Here is a 27,978-nt window from a genome sequence, read left to right as displayed (position 1 = left end):
TAGGTGTGATTTGAGATCTATTTAGAAGTTTGGTGATGTTTTTGTGATCAAAAATAGAAGATAGAAACTTAATTTTTATCAATAAGCCTATGATAAAATTGGTTTCGTTTTATATTGTTTAGCTTAAGATCAGTTTCCAAGAACCTATCAATAACATTGAGGATTTGCTGTATTGACATGTACACTGAATTATTCCTTGTGCTTCACACATATTTTATAAACATCCTTCATAACTACTAAATATTTTACAAAAATAATTTTTTAAGAACCCTACACTCTTCAGAGGGGGCAACAGCCAAAGGGATATTAGATGTCCAAATACAGACCACTGTAACGGTAATGCAGCACATACCCATAGATGTACTGAGTTTTCCTACATTAAAAAAAAGCCAGGCCACTGAAAAATGGTTTCATTATATGCAATTGTTTATTTAAAATAATTTTCCAAGTCTTCCCACAATTTAACAAGTTTTGCTTCACTTTTATGCCCTCAGACAGCTAGAAACCAACACATTATTTTTATATTTTATTTTAACCACCACATGTGCCATTTTAATGCCATTTTCCTTTATTGGTACTAGAACCAAATATATAGACCAATAAGCAGTACAGATTTAAATTATTTTCTTTGTAGTTATGGTGCTATTGACAAATTCCCTGGGATTTATCAGATGCTGGACACTATTTTGAGCCATCTCCAACTAGCTGTCTGATTTAGGAAATCATGCTACCTTCCAGGCCTACTTTCTCTTGCAAAATAATTTACTGGGTTAGATTATTTCTATTGTTTTATCTGGCTATAACAATCACATGATATGCTCATCATTTTCAATTAATTTTACTTCATCTTTTATTTGCTACTTCTCCACTTATAAAGCATAATCACCTATATTCAAGTAAACATAAATGCACTGAAAAATAAACACAAACCCAACATATTGTCAATCACTCTAACATATTCCCATTAATACATAAAAGGGCTTTCAGTTGACTTATCCGTTTTATTTCTATTTCTTTCTTTAAAGTCAGTAATAAAGTCACAGCTGTAAAATGAATGCATTTAAAATAAAAAAGGATACTTTCAACGACAAAAACATGCCATCGTGAAAACCTGCTGTACACTTTGCCAGGGTCAACAGACTAAAACACGCGATGGAAAAGCCAGTCTTCAAAGTCAGCCTAGATAAAAGCTCTCTCCTGACAGTGACAGTGAAATCACCATTAAGACTATGTACGTCTGCATATCTGGATCAGCTCCGAAAACCACCAATGTGTGTGGAGGGGTGCTGGGTAAAAAAACCTGAGTACCAGGAACTCAAGATTAAACTTCTAAAACTAAAATTTAATTCAAAATAAAATAGATGACAATTGTATAAAACTACTTCCTTCCTTGATAGAAATGGCATGAGGTGTTTAACAGTAACAGTTTAGTAATAATCTGAGAAAATTTGTGGAGATACTCCAACTCAACTCCTAGCCTCTGTCACTGGTATAAAACAAACACCTTCCATGAAATTATCTTTTAGGTGACTGAAATGTTCCCATTTATTTAGGATCGTTTATGCTTAGAATATTTTACACACTTGCTTTTAGACATGTGGCATTTCCAGAACTGATATTTTTTTTAAAGCATCTATGTATTACTAATTGAGTATTTGCAGAGGTGATAATCCTTTCACTGTACACTGATTGGGTTTCCTGAAGCATATTTGATCAACTATTTTAACAGTGATGCTGATGGTAATAAGTGATACTCTCAGATTTTCATTTTAAATAATACATAATCCTTGTGACACTAATTACTAACTAGGCTATATCGCATAACTTCTTAACAAAAATGACTGATTTCAGGCCCTAGTATGATGAAAAGACACTAAAAAATGGCATTTACTACTTGTGTTATCACTGAAAAGCTATAACTAACAGTCAAATGATAGTGACAGTCAAATTATGTGACATTCAGCAAACAAAAAAAAAAATAAAATCATTATAATTTTACCAAAAGAAACAAGAGACATGGGAAGAAATTAAATGAGCACAATGTGGGTCCCAAAGATTACACTATGACTTGGAACTAGATTTTCAAAGCAAAAGGCATCTATATACAATTTCTGTGAATATTTCTTATACTACGAAAATGAATTTCAAAGCAAATGTAGACTAGCTCAGCCAAAGATAAGTACTCAGATGAACTAGAAGTTCCATTTGCTAAAGTGCACCTGCTATAACCAACTCTGCTCAGGCCCTGCCACGGAGCACGGTCCACAAGTGGCCATCACTCATGCTTTTCATTCACGCACTGTGCTATCAACAGTCATACAGAAAATGGATTTTTTAAAACCAAATACTTTACACAGTGAACTATAGAAAAAACAATCCTAAATATACTATCTTCTAAAACTCCAGAGTAATATAACCTCATCGTTTTTAAATACTGAAAATGTAAAGGGTCCATACAAATTATGAGTATTAAGCATATACGTTTTACTTTAATGTTCACTTGATGTATGCTCTTAAAATCTCTATGAGAGAAGCAGGTATTTTCCCCGTGTCTTTTGGCAATAGATTCAAAAGCAAAAGTAGCAGTGCTGTTGAATTCCATGAAGCTTTTTTAAAGCTAAATTCCTCAATGTTTTATTGTTATTGCACTCTTATATTGCCCGGAATGCATCTATAGTAACTCAGCAACAGTGATTGCAAAAAATAGGAAAGTAAGTGGGTCTACAAAGCATTTGAGTTTCCATAGAGGAAAGGCAAACTGCAATTCAAATAAGGTTGTATATGCTTAACAATTATTTAACCTTATATAAAATGAAGTCCACCCCTCACTACTACAAATCTGTGGGGAATCAGAAAGACTTACGGTACACAAAGTCTTGACTATTGTTGTATTCCACTTTTGAAGTCACTGAATTAAAACAGCAATTTTTCCAAGATTTAAAGAAAAATATATTTTATAAAAGGGATTATTTTTAATCACTGAATACATCATTAGTAAGACAGAAACGTTGTACTCCCCCCCTCCACTATAATTCGCTGGTAAGAGAGATTTCTCTCTCCTTTAACTTCTAACAAATGCTACATTTTCAAGACTTAAGGAATTATCAGTAGGCATTCTTTCTTCGTGATTTAAGTTATTTTTCTCTAAAATATGTCAAGTAAGCTTTTAAAGACTCAGGGAGGGGGAGCTTCATGATTTTTTCTCTCAGTAGATTCTGAGGTGGCTCCTCTGGCTTCATGGCATCACTGTCATCTTTCTCTTCCTCTTCTTTATCTTCTTCCATTTTTTCATCCTCTTCACTGTCTAGAGGCTGAGGAATAAGCTGATTACCCACAAAGACGTAAGTGTTAATTCTCTGTTTAACTCTCTTTCTTTTCCTTTTGGGTGGAGCCCTCTGAGGAATCCCCTTGGCCTGCATCTCGTCATTTATGAAATTTCTAAGTGTGCGTCGAATATAAATACGAGCCAAGTCCTGCAGATTCCTGACCGCACAGGGGGCTATAAAAACACAGCACACACAAAACATAAAAAGAAGAGCATTATATATTATTCATTTCTTCACAGAAAAAAATGCATTTCTTAGTGAATGTTAGAAAACAGTAAGTATAAAAACTCTGACTTTCAACTAACATAGATTTCCAGAAGTTTACCAACTGCCAGGCACCATTCTAAGAACTGAGAACAGCCCTGGCCGGGTGACTCAGTTGATTGGAGGGTCGTTCCATACACCAAAAGGTTGCGGGTTCGACCCCTAGTCAGGGCATGTACAGGAGGCAACTAGCAACTGAATAATGTTTCTCTCTTTCTCTCCCTTCCTCTCTTTAAACTCAATAAAACATATCCTTGGGTGAGGACAGTGGACAGTGCAGAGGTTGATATGTGTAGATACACGTGTGACCCTCTATATAGTCATAAAAATCCTTTGGAAGAAAAAATAAGAACTTATAAACAGAGTACATGAGAATTAACTAGTTGGGGGACAAGAATAGTAGAAAGATTTTTACTCTACATATTTTTTAATACTTCTTGATATTGAAATAAATCTATTTTAAAAACTCAAAGGCAACATTTGAACCGAGATTTGACTGTACTAAAATATCATTCACATAAACTTCATCCCAAAGATCTTCTGAATGACACACGAACTCTGAAATAATTCTCAGCCCTAGTCATTCAAAAATCCCCAACATTTTCTATTCTTTGATACTCCCTTGTTTCTAATGCTTCCAGTTATAAGGATTTAATGAACCAAATAATACTAATCCTTACTCTATAAAATCTTACTTTAGATTGAAGCTTTCACTCCATAATTACAATTGATTATCTCTAATAGATACATGTACACTCTACTTGTTTCCCAAAAGACATTCTCTATATAGATTTTATAAGAACCTAGCACTCAGCACTTACATTTTAATTTAACAAAGATTGAAAAAAGGCATTTTATTTAGGTCAAACCTCCAAACCAACTACTTTAAACCATTTTTAACCTACAGAACAACTTCATATAGCTCAATGTAGTACAGTGCCAAGATTTATGAAGCTTCTTTTGTCCCTTGTGATATTTAATTTATAAGAAATAACATTTAGCTTCCCATTCCTGACACAGGGCTCCTAAAACACCTGGAATTTTCTAAATGATAAGATCATAAAGATGAAAGGAATATCTTCTGTGTTCATACTAAGTCCCACCTGAGTCTCATTAATAAGGTGCCTTTGGGTTTCCCCTAAGCATGGCAGGCTGGTTGCCAGGGGAATCCAACCATGTGATTAGAAAGCTTCTGCGCCTATGAACCCGGAGGTGCTGGGAGGAAGACATACCCTAAGAAGGCATGAAGCTCTATGTCATTCTCGAATACCCTATGCATCGATTCCATCTGGCTGTTCCTGCGTTGGATCCTTTTACAATAAACCAGTAGTCTAGTAAGTAAACTGCTTTCCTGGGTTCTGTTAGCCACTCTAACAAATTACCAAACTCTAGGAGGGGGTCATGGGAACCTCTAATTTACAGCCAGGTTGTCAGAAACATAGATGACAACTTGGACTGGCAATGGGTGTCTGAAGCTGTAGGAAGAGGAAAGTGTTGTGCGACAAATCTCTTAACTGGTGGGGTCTGTACTAACACTGGTTAGTGTCAGAACAGATTTAGAGCATACGGACACCCTGTTGGTGTCCACAAAGAATTGGAGAATTGCTCATTGTGGAAAATTCCACACATCTGCAGTACAGAAGTTTTTTGTGTTGTTTTTTTTTTTTTTTTGGGGGGGGGGGGTTAAATAGAGAAAATAGGGTTTCCTTTAGTTGGTGTACAATTTTTAACTTTACTTCTAATGGCCTGCCCTGAACTTTAAGCAGTGTATCCATACTTTTAGAATGTCTTGTAACAAAAAAAGAAATATGACTTTAAGTTGAATAAAAATCAGGGATTATTCTGAGAAACAGTTATAACTACACTTTAGTAACTGTTCTTATAAGCAAGTTCATAGCTATAAAACACATTTGGTAAAGGATCTGCATGTGTGTATTTTCAGGTTTTTCTGTTGGTACTAACAGTCTTTTATAATTTAACTCCCTATAATAATGAAATGTTCTCTCAACAGAAAGTTAAATAAAAAGCGAAACTTGTTCTTCTTCTCCATACATCCTAGTCAACTTTGACAAACAATTTTCAAATTTTTTATTCTGCAAACATTACTATATAAAGTTTTTTTATTTTTATTGGAAACTGATAATTTCTGACTCATTTTTGTAAGCTGCTTTTGGTAACTGATGACTTTTTCCTTCTATTTATTTTTAAACATATATATATAAAATATATGTAATATATAAATTATTGATTCAGAGAGGAAGGAAGAAGGAAAGATAGAAACATCGATGAGAGAGTATCATTGATCAGCTGCCTCCTGCATGCCCCATACTGGGGATCAACCCACAGCCCGGGCATCAAACCATGATCTGGAATCAAACCGTGACCTCCTGGTTCACAGGTCAATGCTCAACCACTGAGCCACACCAGCCGGAACCTTTCTCTTTATTTTAAACTTTCAAGTATTATAAAAGAGGCAATAGTATAATGAACCCCATATATTCAATAATCAATTTCAACAATTATCCCTTATAGCTAATCTTACTTCATCAATACTTCCATTTTTTCTTCCCATCCCCAACCCAGATTATTTTGATAAAAAATTTAGACAGTTCATTTTACCCACAAATATTTCAGAAGTATGATAAATATTTTTTTAAAATTTAGTCTCTTCCCCAATGTTATCCTCTTCCATACAATTCCTACTTTACATTCACAATTACAAATGTCAATCAATCCAACCAATGACAATCTTATTAACTACCTAGATCTATTTGTGTTGACATCCTTAAAAATGAGGGAGAACAAAAATCGCTCATTTAAAGCATATCACCATCCATGCTATTCATAAAATATGTTACTATAAAGCCACATTTTTAACCAAAACTCTTCAAAAGGAAGCTAAACTAGAAAAACTGTCAGATAAAAAGAGAAATGCGGAGGGTTATAATACTGTCAGTTACAAAGGAAAAACTTAAATAGCTGTTGCAGGAATCTACAGGGAACTCTGTAAGTAGAGTTATATCTGATGCACATTATGCTTATAGGCTACTGTAAAACTGAATTGTGTCAGAGAATTTTTTTCATTACTTTTCTTTATGAATCTGCAACCAGCTATTATAGGTTAAACAAAACTGTCATAAATAAGCTATAATCTTAATGCTTGAAAAACATGAGGGAACTTTAGTTTTACTTTGTTATTATTGTTACTTTTAGCAAGGAGTTTAAGTATTCAACAATTATAGTATAGCCTACTATAAACTATAGTATATATATTATACACTTTACACATATATAAAATACTGGTACATGTGTATATGTGTGGAAGCATGTGTATAGGCAACAAGGAAGGTAGACCTCAGTGAAATAACTGTTTAACGCATGTGAATACAAGTGATAATTACTTGATTCTGGTGCTAAAAAGAAGTCAGGTCCATTTGGCCCCAAAGCACATCCAAAACGTATCTCTTTTTTACCAGACTGGAAGGAAGTTTAAATTTAACATCCCAGTGGAGTAACTTCATATTTCTAATACAGAGTCTTTTTGATAATCCTTTTTTGTTTACTTTTAGTCATGCTTATTTTTAAATTTTCCTTCTATAATAGTTTAATGCAATTTGCTGTATAGTTTGACTCAAATCCTTTTTCTAAGTAGAATATGTTAATGGGTATATTTAAAGAAAATAGTTGATAATGCTTTCTGAATTAGAAAAGGTTGAAAATTTTTTAGAATTGAGTGCACCTAATTTCTTTCTAAATGAGATCAAAATAAGAGTCCTGTGCAGAATTTATGAGTCTGTGACTCCATAAAGTGTTCACTGCATCTCCTCTGGCGGCAGCTCCTGTTAGAGAAGGATGCCGGTAAGCACTGTCCGGGTAGAGAGCCCCATGACTGACACGCGGGGAGAGTGGCACCACGGAGCGACATGGGTCTCTCTGTATCACCACCCTCATTCCTCCCAGGGCAGGAGGAGTGGCTTGTACAGCTGGTGAGTGTGTAAGAAGCAACTGGCCAGGTGTGGTCTCGTCCTTTCCCTTCCCTTTTCCATTAGGAAACACACACTGAAAAGAAAATCAAATCTCTCTATAAAGCCAGGTTCCTATGGAATAAATTCATTTAAAAATAAAATTAAAATAATTAAGTCTATTATGGTAAAGTTCATTTATGGTAAAGAACTTTACTTCATGGTGCTGTCTTCTTTCCCAAGTTCTCAGTAGCCTTCACTAAGGTGATCATCCCCTCCTTTCTGAAATGCTATTCCTTCTTGGTTTTCAACACACTGTGCTCACTGTGTTCTCCAGTGGCCCTTCCTTTGCCAATACACCATCCTCTGTTTTATCTCCTAACACCTCTTCTCTGTATCTCCACTCTCCCCTAACTTCTCATCCATTCTCACAATGCCATCTTCATGTTCAGGATTCTCAATCGATACCTCCCTCTTGTAGTAAGTATACACTACTTGAGTACCTAACATCTATAATGCTAATAGAAAACACAAACATGGCCAAAATAAAATATCTGATCTTCTTACACCTATTTCCAAACCATTCCACCCCCAGTTTTCCAAACACCAATAAATGGTACCATCACGTAGCTAGCTATTCAAGTAAAACTTAGATCGCTCTTTTTCCTCCAACACCATCTTCTATACAGTCCACTATTTTTCTACCTTCAAACAACCACCTATAACCACATCAACACTGACTCTCTCCTTGAGTATAAGTAAACTCTTATATAATCTATCCTCTACAGCAGTGGTTCTCAACCTTCCTAATGCCGCGACCCTTTCATACAGTTCCTCATGTTGTGGTGACCCACAACCATAAAACTATTTTCGTTGCTACTTCATAACTGTAATTTTGCTACTGTTATGAATCATAATGTAAATATCTGATATGAAGGATGTATTTTCATTGTTACAAATTGAACATAATTAAAGCATAGTGATTAGTCACAAAAACAATATGTAATTATATATGTGTTTTCCGATGGTCTTAGGCGACCCCTGTGAAAGGGTTGTTTGACCCCCAAAGGGGTCGCAACCCACAGGTTGAGAAGTGCTGCTCTACAGTATAGCCAGTGAGCTTCAACTAGCCTAAAACTTATTTCTGGTCTTGGAATGACCAAGCTCTTTTCAGCCTAAATAAAGGCTTTTGTGTTTGCTGTTCCTCTGTATGGAAAATGCCACCAAGTTAATAAATTATAATTAATAATCTCACAACTATAGTTAATAAATTCATTTTTGTTTCACTTGCCCCTTCTTTTCATGTTTCCATGAAGGCAGCTAACAGTGTCTGGTGTAAGACAGGGCTTTATTAAACAGAAAAGTGAATAAATCCAATGAATATATTACTGCATATCTACTTAATTCTTCATAATTATAGAGTGCATTAAACCCCAAGCCTCGGAATTGAAGTCACAGTTCAGTTGCAAAGGACCAGTTACTTACGGAGTCCCACAGAATCTGGTTTGCCATTATCATTCTTACTTGGCTGCACAAGTGGAGCAAATGAAACAGCAAGAATATTTTTACTTTCCCAAGTATTTTGTCCAGTTCGCATAATTTGTGTTAACTATTTAGAAGGGGAAAAGAAATAGAATAGCTTAATTCTGGAAAAGTGATTTCCTTACAGTCAAAATTTTGTTTTAACAAAATAATTGCCAATCATTGCTATATAATCACCGATATTTGAATGCAACCAAATTACTTTTACTTAAATATTAACTATAAAAGAATAAAGTAGGAATTATAAATGTTGCCTTTTGAAGACAAGCATTTCAACATAAATGGAATATCCCAATGTGGCCTGATGGCTTCTAGGGGTATAATTTCAATCCGTACCTGACATTGATTCTCAAATATGTCTCACATAGGTTTGGTTGTTTGGTTAAATAAAGCATTATATTTTAAAAGAAACATGTTTTGATTACTATACCAGTGAGTCAACTTCATGATCTTCCATAATGGTAAGAAAATATATATTCTAATTCTAATCTCAATTTGATATTTCACTAATAAGTATAATTATTCATAAAGGGTTTAGAAGTTGTACCTACTCAGTAAACACCCATCATCAGTCCTTGGGAAAAAAAAGATTAGCTAGGACATAGCTTGATCAAGCTAATATCTTCAATTTATATGATAAAAATCATTATTATGTTTTACATCAGTATAATAGTATATAATAAATATCTAACAAAACACCAGTGGGAAGCCATATTTTAAATGTCCGAATCTGAAACTGTAAAAGAAAACAGAAAAAGATTGTTCATCTGGAGGTCTCAACTCTAGAAACATTCAAGTAACATTTTTCCAAGAACATTTTTCAATTAACACATTGTATGCGGGAAACGTGTTTACACGTTTTACGTATTTATACGTTCTACCAGTGTAGTAGAGCGCAGGACACGTATTAATACGTTTTTTATAGACTAGCGGTAGAATGCGGGTAACGTATAAATACGTAAACTAAAGTTATCGTAATTTTACTGAACGTTGCCATTTGCGCAAAAAATTAGCAAAAATGGCCCGCGCCACCTGTTAGCGTGAGATAAAAACTACCCGCAAACAATGTGTTAATATTTTTGTATTATGTCTTTTTAGCAACCAACAAACAATCTGCACAGTGCATAATAATGGTGAACTCCACTGAGATGCAAATAATATTTTGTGATGTTAAAGGACTCTCAAGTTATATAAACTCCAGAACATCATGTCAGGTCCCGGTTATCTTAGACACTCTATCTTCTGCCATACAAATCACATGGTGTTATAAACATCGCAAATTACGGTTAATATGAATATTAAAGATACTTTTTGAAATGCATTTTTATACATTTTTAAAGTAATTTGCTTTTGTAAGATCCACACATTTTCTGAATACATTAGTATTTCATACATTTGTTATAACTAATAATTACAAACCACAGGCAGGCAAATAGCTGAAAAATATTCTCAAATGAGTCTATGAAGTACTAAATGAAGGTTTAAAAATTTACTTGTTTCTTTTTTTAAAATATATTTTTATTGATTTCAGAGAGAGGAAGGGAGAGGGAGAGAGAGAGAAACATCCATGATGAGAGAGAATCATGGATCAGCTGCCTCCTGCACGCCCCCCACTGGGGACCGAGCCCGCAACCAAGGCATGCGCCCTTGACCCGGAATCGAACTGTGACCTCCTGTGTCATTAGCTGACGCTCAGCCACTGAGCCACGCTCGCTGGGCTACTTGTTTCTTTGATGGAGTTAAGCAGTCCAAACAAACCCTAAATAGGATTTCTTTCTTTAGATGTTAAAGGAATTTTAAAATGTTGAAAATTGAACAGCTAGTAGAGAGCATCACATTCAACTGAACACCTCTAGGTCAGAAAAATGAAGAAGGGAGCAGCTTGGCAAGTGCAGCGGTACCCCGTTATCCACAGGGGTATGTTCCAAGACTCCCAGTGGACACTTGAAACCATGGGTAGCATTAAACCCTATGTAAACTATTTTTTTCTTATACATACACACCTATGATAAATTTAATTTAGTAACAGATTAACAATAGCTAATAAAACAGAATCAGTCCAGCCGGTGTGGCTCAGTGGTTGAGCGTCAACCCATGAACCAGGAGTTCACAGTTCCATTCCAGGTTTCCAGGTCGAGCAGGACACATGCCCGGGTTTCGGGCAAGATCCCTGGTAGGGGGTATGCAGGAGGCAGCCTATCCATGATTCTCTCTCATCATTGATGTTTCTATTTCTTTCTCCCTCTGAAATCAGTACAATAAACAAACGCTCCAAAAAACAACCAACAGAATTACAACAACATACTATAATGAAAGTTATGTAAATGTGGTCTTTCTTTCAAAATACCTTATGGTATTGTACTCACCATTCGTGTTGTGATAATGTGCAATAATACAATGCCTTATTAAGTCAAGAGCCTTCACCTTTACACTTAAAGGAAGCACTTTATGGCTTCTCTTTGACCTAAACAAATTGACAGCATCACTGCTCTTGCACTCTGGGGCCATTATTAAGAAAAATAAGTTGAATTCAGGTACTGTATCACCTCAACAGTCGATGTGGTAACTGAGATGCTGCTAAGTGATAAAGGGCAGACAGTGTACAGTGTAGGTATGATAGACAAAGGGGTGAGTCATGTCCCAGGCAGGACACAGTGAGAAGGCTCAAGATTTCATCATGCTACTCAGAATGTGGCACAATTTGAAACTTGTGAATTATTTCTGGAAACTTCCATTTACTATTTTCAGACCATGATTGACCACAGGTACCTGAGACAACAGACAGTGAAACCAAGGCTAAGGGGGGACTATTGTAACACAAAGACTGTAGCTAAGTTTGGGTGAAAGACCAAGTCTCTTCTAATAGTAGTGGAGGGAACTTTTCTATATCTCCTCCGGTTAGATAATTAAGAGTCCATTTCAATTTTTTTAATGTATATAGATCTATGAAGATTATTTCTTCTTTAAAAATTACATTGTACCTTTACTGGTGTTAGACACTTCCCATCTTAAACTAATGCGTTTGTTTTCTATGCCATTAAGCAAAAGGATGGTGAAGTTACCTGATCTTCGATAGGCATGACTAGAATGCCTCCAACTTTCAGTAATATTTTCATGTAGTTTTCATGGTCTTTCTGGACTCCAGCTCCACAATAAATTCGATCATATTGATGACTGTCAGATGCTATCTGGAGGCAATTGCCAACCACAAATGCAGGTTCACAGAACTCAAATCTGCATGGAAAAACAAATATATTTTAATTCATTTAAACAAAATATTAGATAAAAAATTTAACATAATCCAGTTCTTTGAAGTAGTGAAGTTGCCAAAATTAATTCCAAGGATAAAACATGAAATTTGATTTAAATATCATACTTAATGAAGTTTAATACTGATTAAATATGTAATTACCAATGTAATATAAATATTTTAAAAACATTAACCTAAACTTTTGCCACACTGAAAGCTCACTTACGGCTTAAAAAAATGGATATAATGAAAAGCCCATCACAACACCAATCTTGTGACATCACACAAATGATAAAGAAAAAGAGAGAGAGAAAAAGGCTTCACTTTCCACTGCCCTTTCGAAAAAAAAACAAAAAACTGAGGGGACACTGGGAATGGGAAGGGCTGGTGCGGTATTCATGTGTGTGTGACATTTTTGTTACAATTAACAGCAAAGCTTTGTCAGGAAGATACCAGTGTGACCATATAATCTTGCAACCACTAAGATTAGGGAGATTTTCCTAATAAATTTTAGCAGAACTATGTTACAGGACTGGGACAGAGCGCAGCATGAATAAGAATTTTCCTTACTGCTGCTTTGGCCCCCATGGTCTCCCTGTGCAACACACAGAAGAGAAATGGTTTCAGAGCAGACATTTTATCCTGACCACCTGTTCTGGTTACAGTGTTGGTTCATGGCATAAAGAGTTGTGATTTTACAAACGCTCCTATTTAGAATTCTACTTTATTCCTTAAGTTCTGACAAAGCTGAAAATAGTCTCTAACATATAGCATAGTTACAACCTCAATACACTAAAACATGTAATCATTTTTAAAGTTAATTAATGAAATATCCTTTCACTCTTAAGTAAATTAAAATTAATATGACCACACAGCAAAATCAGGCTATCATTTAAGGAAAAAGTAATTTACATTAAAAGTTTCAGCATGCAGTGGAAAATGACACTGCTTGAATCACAATCATTTATACTTGGTAAGCATATCCTATCCTTTGGTAATTAACAGACTTATTACGCGGTAAGTTTTCATTAAAATACAGACACATTAGGATCCTTGACAGTTAAAGAATTTGCCAGAATTACACCCTGTCCTCTTGGTGCAGTAGGGTGGGAGTGGGATGGGAAGGGTTGAGGGGGTCGGGGTGAGGGTGAGTGAACAGTGTATACCCTATAATCTCTTCTCCATATCCTACAACTAAGGTAGTGTATGCCCCATTATTTCTTTTACTGTAACTGCCTCCTCACTGCTCACACTTTAAGGTCCCTCTTCCATTATTTTGCTACCTACAGGGCAGGCAGGATAGGTTCAAGCTCCTTAGAAAGTCATGTGGGCTCTGTATGACGCCATTGTCAAGTTGTCCTTCCAGAATCATTTCCTGGCTCTGCCCCTACCAACACATACTATGTTGAATTATTTGCTCCTAATTGCCTTAGAGGAACTATTATAAAGTGTTTTTGAAACACTGTATCTGTGGATGTGCTGTTCCTTTGATAAATGCCTACAAACTCTTCAAGATACAGTTCAAATATTAGCTTTGCAATGAAATCTTATCCAACTCTTTAAGAGTTACCTCATTTTCCCACGTGCATAGCACACATAAAAGTGTAAATTAAGCTACAATAGGGGCCATGTTTAATTTATCTTTTATATTCAAGACTATGTTACAACATATGATTATCTAAAATATGGCCAAAATATAATTTATATGATTTGTTGGGTTTCAAGTAATTAGATACTGTGGATCAGGTGGGTTAATCATTTTATCAAACTCACAGTAAGCATTCTTTAAAAAGAAAAAGACTATTTTCAATGAAGTTTATCTAAAATCTTCATTCATTTTAAATATTTACTTTTATAATAATTTAAGTCAGTCATAACTTTCAACATGAATGACCATAAAATTTAAATAAAAATTTGAATTATTAAACCGTTTCACCATCAAGTCTGTTTTAAAAGCGTCCTATTTAAAAATATGTGATAGCTTAAAACGCTATCACCTAGAAAAACATCATTACAAGTGAACAATTTACAATTAAAACTACTTCTCATATTAGTGATATTTTATACATTCTCATCCCAGCAAAATTAATTTGCAAAAATTTAGTGCCTGATCTAAAATTAAATTTGTGACTCTGGTTAAAGTTACCTTACAGTAGTCAGCAAAATTCATTATGTCAAATTCTACTTATTGAGCACCAGTTGTGCATAAAGACTGGAAATACAATGGAAACATCCACGCCTGTATTTGTGGACGAGACAGCATCAAACTATCTGACTAAAGATTAATTTACAACGATGGTAAGTGCTCTAAAGGAAAGAAATATGATTCTATAAAACTGAGGATGAAAGGAAACCAACAGGCCTGGGGAAGTACAGAAAGATTCCCTGAGAAATGAGAAGCCATGATCTTAAAGATGAGACAATCTAGAGACACAATACCCAAGAGAGTAGCCACTAGCACCATGTGGGTATTGAGCCCTTAAAGTGTGGCTAGTCCATACTGAGGTGTAAGAATAAAATTAACCTGGGATTTCAAAGATTCAGTACAGAAAAAGTAAAATATATCAATATGTACTTTATATTAATGTGCGTATTTATATATGACAGATATATTTCAATAACCACATACATTTCAGCAACTGTCCTTCTACTTATCACGTGCAAATAGAGAAGCGTCAAAGACTTTCTCCTTAACACAATCATCCCTTTGAAATATTCTCCTGGTTTTTCTGCTGTCTTTGAATATTTCTTCTGAATTAATTGTATCTCCATCACCTATTCCAGTACTAAAAACATTTACTAAATAAGCAAACCATACAACAAACATAAATGTTCTGTCAACTTTTCCACCTACCAACTTTGAATATGAACCCCAAGTTGACAAACTGAAGATACTAATCACAAAAATCTCAAGACAGAAGAGAAACTTGCTTAAAAAAAAAAAGGAAAAAAATAAGTGCCTATGGCACTCTGTCAACATGAAAGTTCTTCTTTTACTAAATTTGTTACTATAAATAACTGTAGCTTAATGCTACAGAACGCATGTATGTTTTTTCCAAAAATGCCAAAACAAATTTTAAAAAGCAAAACTCAAATAGTAAAACAAAAAAAAAATAAAAAATAAACTCTTTCCTTTTATAAATAAATCAACTGATCTATATTTTTAAGATCTTAAATAAGCCACCCTTATCCTAGGAAACAATTTGATGCTTTCCCTTATAATCAGATGAGAGCAAGTATATTTGCTTCAATGTAGATAAGTATTACAAAGGATCATTAGAGAAAAAACAGATCTCTAAAATTATAAATAATTTCCATTAGTGCAAATGGAACATATACTTCTAACATATGCATATGGGGTCTTTATACTTTTATTTGACATATTTATATTAATTTCCTTTACCAGAACACTTAAATTTGAAAGTTGAGTTGAACTGGAGCCAATATTTCAAAAGGATTAAACTATTTCTAGATACAAAATACTAAAACTTCAAGGACAAAGTAAAATTGGGAGAAAACTAAAATATCTAGAACATAATAGTGTATTCATATACCAAACACATTACAAAAAGGTTGCAACTATCAATTTAGTAATTATAAAGAAAGTGTCTACCAGAGAGTATCCTATCTAGGGATTATTTATTATACTTACCATTATGACCTTTTACACCAAATAATACCAGAATCCTTCATATTAATAAAGAAAACAACTCTCAAATTGCCTATATTTACATTTTTTTCATACATTAATAAGCTATCGATCATCTTTCCTAATAAAAAACTTATAGATGAGCTTTATATTTCGGACTAGGTATGTACTTAAGGATAATACTTAAGACACTTTGTATTCTGATATTAAAATTATGACTTTTATAACAGCATTTCATGTAAATGAAGTCATACCAATTGAACTAATAATATTTTTTCCAAAACTCTATGATGAAAAGTTTTCAGGCAAATGTTTATAGATATGCTCATATCCATAGCATATATTCGTATCATATATGTAAAGAATAAATTATTACTTTCAGACATAGATGATGGCATGTTTTCAGAGTAAATTGCAAATCCTATTAATTCTTCCAATGTAGAGAAGAAAAATAAAACATTTTCCTCCTTAGGCTTTTACTATCTTCTGAAAGCTACATCTTACCTTAAGTTTCCATAGACCTCAACAGGCTAACGACATTATTTAAATCACAAATACATTTTCTGTATAATCTGGAAGACTGTAGCAATAAACTCACCAGAAGTTTTCAGTTCATTACAAAACAGTACTATACTAGAGATTTACATATAAAATCTAAGCTAAATATAGTGAGAGAAAACTCAAATTCAACCTTTTCACATTAACTACACACAAAATGAAACCTACAAAAAAAGAAAACAAAAACTGGCTAGAGGTCTACCAAATATTTCTATGTGGTTATAATTTTACTCATAAAAGTATGGCTCATGCATTCTTTCCCTAGTTTTTATGTTTGATTTAGGAAACTTCATTTAAATTTTATGTTATTCAAACGAAAAGCAGCAATCATTTTTATTCTTTGAAGAACATTTCCAAAACAATTTCCCAGATATAAATGACTTACACTCCTAAATCACACTAAATTATATCTCTAAAAATGTTATCTGTATAAAAAATAGTTCTGAAATGTATGTAATAACTACAAATTCACTTATTCTAGACTTATTTATTGATTTAAATATTAATTACTGCTTTTTACTCTCTTACACAGAGAGGAAAAAATATTCTTACTAATATGTACAAGGAAAATCATTTGTGAGAAAATAGAGAACACATATATGTTGGTTTACAACATGAATAACTGCTCAAAATAACACCAGGATGCTAATCACTTACCTTAGCAGTGGTTTTCTTTATAGGTGAATGTTGGAATATCTTCATCTTGAGACGGATAGATGATTTCGTTCACAGCAGGGACCTTGCCAACTTGCCCATATAATTCTTTTGATAAGCTGCTAGGAGATCAGGGTGACCTAGCCTTGCCCTGCAGCTTCCCTCTTAGACGGATAGTCTAGGTCTAGGAGCTGACTGAGAGTAGAAAAAACAACATTCCCCTTCAATACACTGTTGAAGTGGGGCTGACAATTTGCACACCTAGTTTATCATGTGCCACAGGATGCTGTCATTGAAATTTTAGACTATTTTTCAATGGAATAAAGGATTTCAAGGACATAGGAAAAAAATCCTACCTTGTTCTCATACCTCATCCAAAACAAGCTGCCAAATCCCAGAAACTTCTTTTTTGTAAAACACTTTGTCAAAGTATACATTTTGAGTTTTAAGAGCTATGATCATTTCATTACAATAAGATGAAACTGCAGAGCTTTCCATTGTGAAGAAAACTCAGGGATATGTTAATCTTTTGATCTCCAAATGTTGTTAAACCATTCAAAACCTCTTACAATAAAAACTGAAGCTACTGAATTAAAAAAAATTTTTTTAGACCAATGACTTTACCTTTTCAAGTGTTTCCCTTCCAAATGCATCAAAATCATCTCAGAATAATTCAAGCATTATGTAAAGCAAAGTGTTAAAAGCAAATACAATCATTTTTCATTGAATGAAGCCTTAGGAAAATAAAAAATACACCACCGATCTCTAAAGTTTTTATAGGAAATATGACAGGTACCTCAAAAGTGAATCTTCATGTAGTTCAACAATAATTTTTTTCTCCTAATAATGTATTTGAAGCCATTAAACTTTTCCCCAGGCCATTTAACTTATGTTAAAATATATCACTAACAGCCATAAGGACTATTTTTAAGAATTTCTCTGTCTCACCATATGAATGTTTGTCATGATTAAAAATTTTGTTTACAATCTGTAATAATTATTATGAAACTATTATCTGAACATTGGCACATAAAAATCTTCAAATACCTGAGAAATATTTTTAAATGCTATTAATATATATTTCTAGATAGTGAAACCACTTCAAGTGTGCTATAATTCTCTCAAAGACTAGGCAAAGTTGACAAAATATATGTATTAATTTTCCAAAGCATATCAGAGCACAGGAAAAATAAAAACCTATCATTGAAAACAAAATTATGACACTTACACATTGCCATATATCAATTAAATTTCCTATAGTGAAATACTATACTAGCTCTGAAATTAATTTAAAACTTACACCTCAACTAAATCTGAGGAGCGCATTGCCTCTTCCACTCATCTCTGCCCCCAATAGTAATTCACAGCATAGGATCGATTATCTAATAGGGAAATGGCACGCTCCAAAACAGGCACTCTAGGAAGCCAGTGAACTACATGCACGTTTACATATTATATGAATATATAAATGTAGCTATAAATAAATGCTATACCAATTCCTAACTCATTTACAAAGTATTTATAGGGTAAAGGGTTACTATTCAGGCTCCTTTAATTGACTTACTCTTCCAATTAACCACACCTGGAGAGATTATTTTGCTTACTGTGCATGCACAAAACTGATTCATATAATTTGACCTTTCCCAACCTCCTTCTTCTCTCATGAAAGCCAGACTTGTCTAGACCATAGGGGCTAAATAAAATGTTCTAGAAAGTTTATGTGAAGAGCAGAATGGGGATCAGCAAACTGTGGGTAACAGTCCAAATCCTGCCTGCTGCTTGTTTTTATACATAAAGTCTACACGGGATACCCTGGACCACCACAAAGATGAACAGGAAGGCCTCAGAGAAAATCAAGCCTGAAACATTGATGGAGGCAAAAATGACAAAAACCGAAGCTGTCCTACTTCGTGCACATCATGAGAAAGCAGTTTCTTTGGAAAAGACCATAATGCTGGGGAAAAACAACAGGCAGCAGGGAAAGAGCGAGACCAACTATGAAATGGACTGACTGTAAAATCAGCCACAGGAGTGCGTCTATAAGGACTGAGCAGGGCTGTTTGCCACAGGACATGGTGGACAGCACTCCTTCAGAAGGTCACCAGGGGCTGGAGCCGACTCAAGGGCACACAGCACATAGAGAACGCCCTGTGCCCATCTGTTTACACAGAGTCCGGCGGCTTTTGCTCCATGATAGCAGAGTTGATCAACTGCAACAGAGACCATTTAACCCCGGAATCCCCAAAATATTGACTACCTGGTCCTTTACTGGAAAATTCTGCCAATGTTTTAGAGGATCCCTGACAGCAAATGTCAGTTTTGTAACAGTATTTCAGTGAATCTGGGGATAACTTAGGTAGAGCAAAGGAATAAACCATACAAGAGAGCGCCCCCATTCCTCCCATCTCCAAGTACAGTGAATCCAGAGTAGTTTCTCCGAGTTATTTCATCTGTTGCTACAGGTCTAAAGTGTAGGAAAAAAGTTTGAAAGTACGTGCATTATAATGCTATTGTTTCTAAGAGAAGGAATACTACTGTGAAGATTCAGGAACCAAGCTTATTTTATAAAGCACACACAAAAACACACATTTGTATCTTTTAAAAGGTCATCTGACATTATATATTGTAACGTTGAGCAGTTCATCGATTTTTTTCCCCTCACCTACTATATTTGGAAGTTTACAGTGGAGTCCATAAGACATATATAAGAAAACTTTCAAGATTCGATTTAAATCGTGACATGACAATACTTTTAAAAAAGGAACTGATAAAAAAGATCCAAACCAACAGGGTAAACAAGATTGGAGGACTATTATGTTTGAGTTATCTATTCTCCATGTTGCACATAATCTAGGATAATGTGTACTAAGGAATGCATAAATAGCAATCAATTTTCCTGAGTTACTTTATATTTTTAAAATTAAAATATGTATTTTGATGACACAATTAAATATAATGAAACTGATTGGAAATCAGATTTTTAAAAGCACTTTGCATAACCATTTTTTAATTAAAAAATTTAAAATAAGAATTATTATCCATAAACATCAAGAAAAATTACAAGAAAATCATCAAACACTAAAAGAAAACTATGTTATCTTTATAATTTCTGTCTCTAAAATGAAGTGATATAAAAAGAAAAGCCAATGAATGACTCAGCAACTCTGATTATTTACTTTCCAACCACTCACTGCCTTATGCAAAATGAAATATTTTCCCAGTACCTACTGCTCTTTATAGACAAGATAATTTTATAATCTGAAATGTGTAACTAATATTTCAGAATACTCTTTGAAAACCAGAATAGGTAATATTTCTAGAACTGTCTAATTTTTCAGACCAGTTGATTAATATAAGAATCAGTTTTAAAAATTAGTTGCAACACTTCAGAAATAATTATATTATAAAATCTGACTGGTTATTTCAATGAAAAGGACCAGACATTTAGAAATTAAAAAGAGACATTTAGATCAGTCACATCACATTTTATGATTCATCATTTTATGAATAACAAATTTGCATAATGCAATAATATTAAATACAGCCAAGGAAATTCGATCATTTTATAATTATACTAGAGGCCCGGTGCACGAAATCTGTGCACAGGTAGGGTCCCTAGGCCTGGCCTTCCCCAGCTGCCAGCTGCCAGCCAGGACCTTCCTTCGTTCCACACCACCCCCGGTGGCCAGTGCACATCATAGTGAGCAATCGAACTCCCAGTCTCTCGGTCGAACTCCCAAGGGGACACTGTGCATATCAGCCTTTTATATATATATAGATGAATACAGTTTTAGAAAAATTGAGACCCTTCAATATATATAATCATCAAACTTATCTGTGTTACAGATTATTTGCTATTTAAATTACATCAACACAAAAATGCCTTAAATAATGGCATTCTACTGTTTCCTGAAACCACACCCACTTGGCAGCTGAGCTCCAAAAATACTTGTACAGAGATGCTTCAGTGATTCAAGACACTTCCTGAGGTTTGTTCCTCTTGTTTAATAACTGCATTATCTGTGTCATTATATATTGATACGTAAAATAAATGTATTACTATCACATGTATATAAAGACCTTACAACAGGCCTTAAACTTTTACTTTTACTAACATTACTTTTATATTTTTTTAAGTTCAAATGTATTCAAAAGGTCCTAACGTATACATAGTTTTAGCATCAAAACAAAAAATCTTAAAACAATAAAAGTTCAATAAGTTTAAAATAAGTTCCAATAAATGATATAAAATATTTATATCCACATTTTAAGCATTTAACATGCTACTAATCCATTCATAAGACAGCTAGAAATAAAAAAGGATGCTAAAATTGAACACCAATTCCTTATAAAATTACTTGGGCTAAAAACTATTTTGTTTCTACCAATATGTTATTCTTGGAAACAATATATGAACCAACACGGTAAGCACTTGAAAAATAATTCAAAATATGAATTAAATGTTCATTTATAAAGGGAAGCATAAATAACCTAAAGGATGGCATTCAGCAAATTGATGCAGAAATTTCAAGTGGCTTGCTCAAAGCCATTGAACTAATTATAGAACAAAATAAATTCTGAACACTTTCAAATTCTCCCAAGCTTGCCCGACCGAGGTCTTTAATAATAGTTACAACCACATCTAAGTAGACACAAAACCTCCCCTATTTTACTGCAGAATATCAGTTTCCTGTTCTTCAACCAATCAAGTGCCTCTTGCCAGAGGACAGATAAAAAGTGGCAATGGCAAAGGGGAATGGAAGACAAGGGCAAGTGTCTGCGGGAGGAGAGGCAGAGAAAGGACAAGAAAGAGAAGTATACTCCAGCAGACATGCACAGGCCTTCTTGGCTTCCTTTTTGGCACTGTCCCCCAGCCTAAACTCTAGAAAAAAGCTCTCAGCTCTGATTCAGACTCCTCCAAGTTTCTCACCTCGAGGGTCATGGTCAGGGCCTAGAGGGAAATGAGGAAGGCTTACTCCCAACAAGCCAAGTTGGAACTCTGAGCGGTTTTGCATGAAAACTTAGTTGTATACAATGACTAAGTTTCAAGCTTGTGATTTCTATCCTTTTAAATGTTCTTTGAAAATATGACTAGTTGAGAAAAATAAATGCCCTCCAAATTTTACATAATTTCAGAGTTCATACTTTAGCATAAGAAGCCCTTGGTCCATGGTGTTATCATTACTGAATGTTAGAAATATTATGCACCAAACAGACTTCCCTGTCGGCTGAAGAACAAAAGACTGCAGTAATTTTTCAAAGGGGAAGTACGAGTTCAAAACAATGGTTTTATAAACAAATTTCTCAAACACTACCCTATCACAAGATAGATCAATGTATTTCTATCATAATTTCGTCTAGATATATTACAAAGTAACTGAATATTTTTAAGAAAGTCCCTTGTATGCTAACAGGTACCATCCTTGTGTGACAACTGAAGAGGGCAGAACTACTAAATTACTATCCCAAAAGTATAAAACCAGTTCCAGGAAAGCATTCTAACCAAGCATCTCTGTATTTTCAGAAAAGGGACTTGCATTATGTTTAATGAATGATAATTAGCCTATTAATAAGTGACAGACGCATAAGATTAAAAAATAAGTTTTTTTTCATTTATAGATAACTTACTATAGATTTACAAAGAATCAAAGTTTATATCACAGAATAATTATGTTAATTTCTTTTCTCATTTTATACCACATTGACTTTTGCTGCATTCAATTGGAACAATTTAGGGTCAATGAATACTATTGAGGAACAGACATGTCACATATCTATTGAGAAGTGCTATAAAACCAAAACTATATATATAAATACTTACTTATCAAAGCTATCACTATTTTTGATGAAGCTCTCCAGTTTTTCCTTGGCATATTCCACCACATCTGAATGAAGCTCAATCCCATGATTTATTCCAAAAGGACCTGCAATCGTAGCAGCACTTTTATTTAAAAAATAAATAATAAGTCATTACAGAGCTTAATTTTTGCTCATTTATCACAGGAACATTTTAAAGAGGGCTTGAAATATGTCAATATCTGCTAGCCACAGATTTAAAAAGCTACATGGAAATCTCAGAATTTGTACTGTTTTAATTAAAAAATAAAAACAAAAATAATGCTTATTTGTCAAGACAATACCAACAAATAAACAGTCACATACTATATGAAGTTTTAAGTTCTTTTATCGTTGGTTAAAAATGTAGTAATTCTAAAATCTCAAAACCATGGGCTATTAGATACTATGAAAATATCTCACAGGATCCCACCCCTACCCAGTGACTGCTAACTTCAAGGGCCAAGACCACATTCTATGTCTTCTGGAGCTCCCATTGTCTCTAGCAGAATATGGCCATCAGTCAACTTTTTACAGAGCTGATTTTACTCTCCTGGTTCCACACTTCATACTTCTCACTTGGTAGATCTTTTTACAGAAAGCCAAGGATGAGTAACATTCCAGGAATGAGGACAATGGGAGAGCTTCCTCAGCCGCTGAAGATTCTGGGATGGCTCCTTTCCCCACCCTGGTTACCTGCTTACTGACAGTATGACTTAACTGGATTCACATTTCATAGGCTACTGTTACTGCGCATGCTGCCTGCCCCCCACCCCCACCCCACAAATCCATCCAGTTATACTATTTATTTTCGAATTTCTGAAATTGAGCCAACCAGGTTTTCTACTCTACATTTGTTATTTAGTTTAGAGATTGGACTCCTAGGAGAAAGTGTATAGCTTGTGCTTGTGCTTGTGTATGTGCTATTTATTTTTTCTATCTTATATGGATGTATGTACTGTACCTTATATCTATCATAGGAACTACTTAACTGTATGTGCACCCTACTGACTGTCATTAAAAATACTATATTGGGCCGAAACCGGTTTGGCTCAGTGGATAGAGCGTCGGCCTGTGGACTGAAAGGTCCCAGGTTCGATTCCGGTCAAGGGCATGTACCTGGGTTGTGGGCACATCCCCAGTAGGAGATGTGCAGGAGGCAGCTGATTGATGTTTCTCTCTCATCGATGTTTCTAACTCTCTATCTCTCTCCCTTCCTCTCTGTAAAAAATCAATAAAATATATTTAAAAAAAAATACTGTCAGGGCGCATAGCCAGGTTTCAGGCTCCATCCCCAGGAGGGGGTATGCAGGAGGCAGCTGATCAATGATTCTCTTTCATTATTGATATTTCTAGCTCTCTTTCCCTCCCCCTCTCCCTTACTCTCTGAAATCAATAAAAAATATTTTTTTTAAAAGAGTCAAAGAAAAAAGTAAAAGATTTAAAAATAAACAACATAATTCTAATAGAAAGGTACAAGCTGCCAACAGAAAAAAATGAAACTGTATCCAAAGAAGTGTTAACACTTTCTAATATTATCTAACAGATGGAGTGTAAACTTGACTTTGTAGTCAATAAATTTCAATGCTATTCTGTATTTGTTAATGTGAGATATTTTTTCTATGAAATAATAAATACTTAATTTTTGTAATACATATTTTACAAAATGAAACTTATAACAGTTGACCACTATCTTTAATGGCTAAATATTAAAGAGAAAATAGAAACATAACAGAAGTAAAAGCTTATTAAGACAAATATACTTATTAGAAAAATCTAGGTATCATATATGTTGGAAATGATTTTTAAGGCTGGCAATAGATCATTTATTAAGAGCAATAACAAATATGGTATAATACCAATATAATAAAATCTAGTGACTGTTTTTCTTTTATAGTAGTTGGACCTAATCTAACTCATTTATCACCTACCAGTTAGTCAATAATCAAAGCTTATACATAAAGGTCAATAATTATTAGGTATAGGTATGAAGTGTTCATCTACATTTCTTATTTACATACATATTGACCCCATACAATACACAATGCCCCAGTTTCCTCCTACTCCAAGTACCCTAAAAGGCCGTATGAGTGTGATGTGCATGGTAGACATCTTCATGAGGAAGGCCAAAGAAATCTGAGAGCTCTGTTTGACATTTGAATGCAGTCATCAGTACCTTCAGAATTGTCAAGCTAATTTACAGAACACGGCCACAAGCAAAAAGTACTTCATAATACATAACTAGCAGAGCTCTAAAGATGAACTAATTCAAGGTCCACCATTTCAACTGAGGACTCAAATCTAAACACTGTGGGTGGTGAGAAAGTGAATTTAAGGGCAGATGTCTAGTGTCCAATCTTGGTTCCTCCTCTTAACAGTTGCATAATCTGAGATCAGTCACTTGCTATTTGAAGTCTTTCCTACAGTATAAAATGGGTCCCTAGGAAAGCATGTAAATTATGTAAAAGTGCTTCATATACTATTCAGTACAAGATGGGTACAAATCGTTAGGACTTGACATGTGTGCCCTTCTTGTATACAGAACTGGTTAGTTGTGGAAGCAAAACCATAACTGACATATGGTTCTCAACCCTGATTTCATATTAGAACTAGAGGCCAGTGCAAAAATTCGTGCACGGGTGGGATGCCTTGCCCTGGTTGTCAATCAGTGCCTATCAGGGACTGTATCGGCTAGTCCCGATTGGGGCCGGGGATCGGGGCTGATGGGGGCTGGCCAGCCGGGGGGAAGGGACCACGGGAGGTTGGCTGTGGGAGTGCACTGACCACCAGGGGGCAGCTCCTGTGTTGAGCGTCTGCCCCCTGGTGGTCAGTGTGCATCATAGCAACCAGTGACCGGTCATTTGGTCATAACAGTCACTTAGGCTTTTATACTAGTATATAGATATAAGTGCTATTTTTATTACACTTGAATCTTAGAAATGATTACACAAAATCTGAATGTGTTCAAGAGTCAGAGATGGACTCAAACCCTTATGTAAACTAAATGTCTAAAATATTGAAATATCGTCCTAGCCAGTTTGGCTCAGTGGATACAGTGTGGGCCTATGGACTAAAGGGTCCTGGGTCCAATTCCGGTCAAGGGCACATACCTTGGTTGCAAGCTCCTCCCTACCCGAGCCCTGGTCAGGGCTCATGCAGGATGCAACCAATCGATGTGTTTCTCTCACATTGATGTTTCTCTCTCTGTCTTTCCCTCTCTCTTCCACTCTCCCTAAAAATCAATGAAAAAAAATACCCTTCCCTTAACTAATAATAAAAAAAAAAAAAAAAAAAGAAAGAAAGAAAAAAATACCCTTGGGTGAGGATTAACCAAAAAATAAAACAAAAATGTTGAAATATCAACGAAAGACCATACATTGTATGATACCATTTATAAGAAATGTACAGAAACTTGGCAAATCTACGGAGACATAAAGTAAATGAGTGTTTGTCAGGGGCTGGGGTAGGGATAGGAATAGATGCAACTGGAAATTGGGGGTCTTCTTTGGGGCAATGGAAGTGTTCTCAAATTTGATTATAGTAATGCTTGCACAACTCTGCAAATTTACTAAAGCTCATTGAATTGAGTGGGGCTAAAAGGAAAGTGAAAAAACATGAGTATTTGAGGTCTCTGCCCTGAGGTTAAGAGAAAGAGTATAGAGACCAACCATGATGGCAACATACAGCTTAACTAATGAGCTGTTTTGGACAATACAGCAGTTGTTGGTCTTTACATATGTTGGCAATAAGTTTCCTGTTAAGCACACAAGCTTATGAAGTGTTTCACCTTTAGGAACTAGCATAGAGCTAAGGCAGTGAAATACACAGTGTTGGAAAGATTCAGTCTCTCCACACTCATTCCTATTAACTCAGCAACTACCAAGCTGATGAACCTTGATATTATAGCGAAACCCTAAGCAAAAAGGATCAGCATAGAGAAGAACCATACCTGCCCGAATCAGAAAGATTATCAGAATAACTTGCCATCACAGTTCTGATATTTAACTCAACTCTGGGAAGCAGAGGACTTGGGAAGCTTCTTTTCTTGTACCCTATTTTGCAATCGGGTTCCCTAGGTATGATAAGGTAATACTGAGAGAATAAATTAAATACAAGAATCTTTGTGAAATTCCTTAGTTCTAGGAAGACTCTTCATGAGAAGAGAATGGAAACAAGAAGAATTTATCTTCAATTTGAAACTCAACAAGCTGTCAAAATGAGATGATCTGGGGCAAATATGAATTTATGAATAACTGCTTTAAATGAACTTTAATCACAAGAAATTTCCTTAAGATAAACCTAAGTTTCCCACACTGAATAACAAAAGCTCTCTCAAAATGATAACCCAACCTTTACAGGTGTGTTTCTGGAGTGCTAATGGAAATTCCTCAAGGAATATCGTCTTATCTGTATGATCAAAGCACAGATGCCCTGCCCTCCCTTCCTCAGCCTGGATTCCTCTAGATTACAGAGTAAGCCCTCAGATAAGAACCACTTCCAATGGCGAGCACCTGTCATCCGCATCTTGTGACTGGGAGAGAAACACGGCTGAGAGCCATGGTGTTACAGTTCCTTAATAAGGAGAGAACTCCTGTTAATAAGGTCACTGTGAAGCAAGAGAGCCACAGCTGATTCACCATACTCAGATAATTACGGGAAGCATACAACATCCTTTTTTGGGTCTAGTTCTAAGTGATTTTTATGGATGAATCCTCCCTTCCTTGACTTAAATGCTCACAAAATACAAACCAAAAAAGGGAGACGGTTTTAAGAAAAATAAAACTTCCTCAGAAGTTGGATAGATCTAATATTTACTAGCTGTAATCATAGTTTTACAGACTCTATTCTTTCTTCCTTTCCTTCTTTAAAATGTTTTTATTTTATCTTTCTTGCAAAATAAATTATTTCCCATGAAAAAGAGAGGAACTATATCTTGGT

At 34.9% G+C, this 27,978-nt stretch overlaps 1 protein-coding gene across 5 annotated transcripts in view; it reads right to left on the bottom strand.

Annotated features, from left to right (window-relative positions):
* Positions 1-405: 405 nt before the first annotated feature.
* PCMTD1 (protein-L-isoaspartate (D-aspartate) O-methyltransferase domain containing 1) overlaps positions 406-27,978 on the bottom strand; it is a 49,806-nt gene continuing 22,233 nt past the window's right edge. For 3 of the 5 annotated variants that reach the window (XM_036337664.1, XM_036337667.1, XM_036337665.1), the window contains exons 3-6: positions 23,027-23,129; positions 12,157-12,328; positions 9,038-9,161; positions 406-3,499 (exon numbers count right to left, since the gene is read on the bottom strand). In XM_036337664.1, the coding sequence (XP_036193557.1) occupies positions 3,135-3,499; positions 9,038-9,161; positions 12,157-12,328; positions 23,027-23,129 (764 nt within the window). In that variant the 3' untranslated portion in view covers positions 406-3,134. Of the gene's footprint in view, positions 3,500-9,037; positions 9,162-12,156; positions 12,329-17,208; positions 17,401-23,026; positions 23,147-27,978 lie in introns of all 5 variants that reach the window. The other 2 variants (XM_036337669.1, XM_036337668.1) reach the window with 2 other exon arrangements.

This window comes from Myotis myotis, unplaced genomic scaffold (assembly GCF_014108235.1).
Source record: "Myotis myotis isolate mMyoMyo1 unplaced genomic scaffold, mMyoMyo1.p scaffold_m19_p_16, whole genome shotgun sequence".
Classification (NCBI taxonomy): Eukaryota; Metazoa; Chordata; class Mammalia; order Chiroptera; family Vespertilionidae; genus Myotis; species Myotis myotis.
Note: the sequence above shows the minus strand (reverse complement) of the source record. Positions and strands in the feature narration are given on the sequence as shown.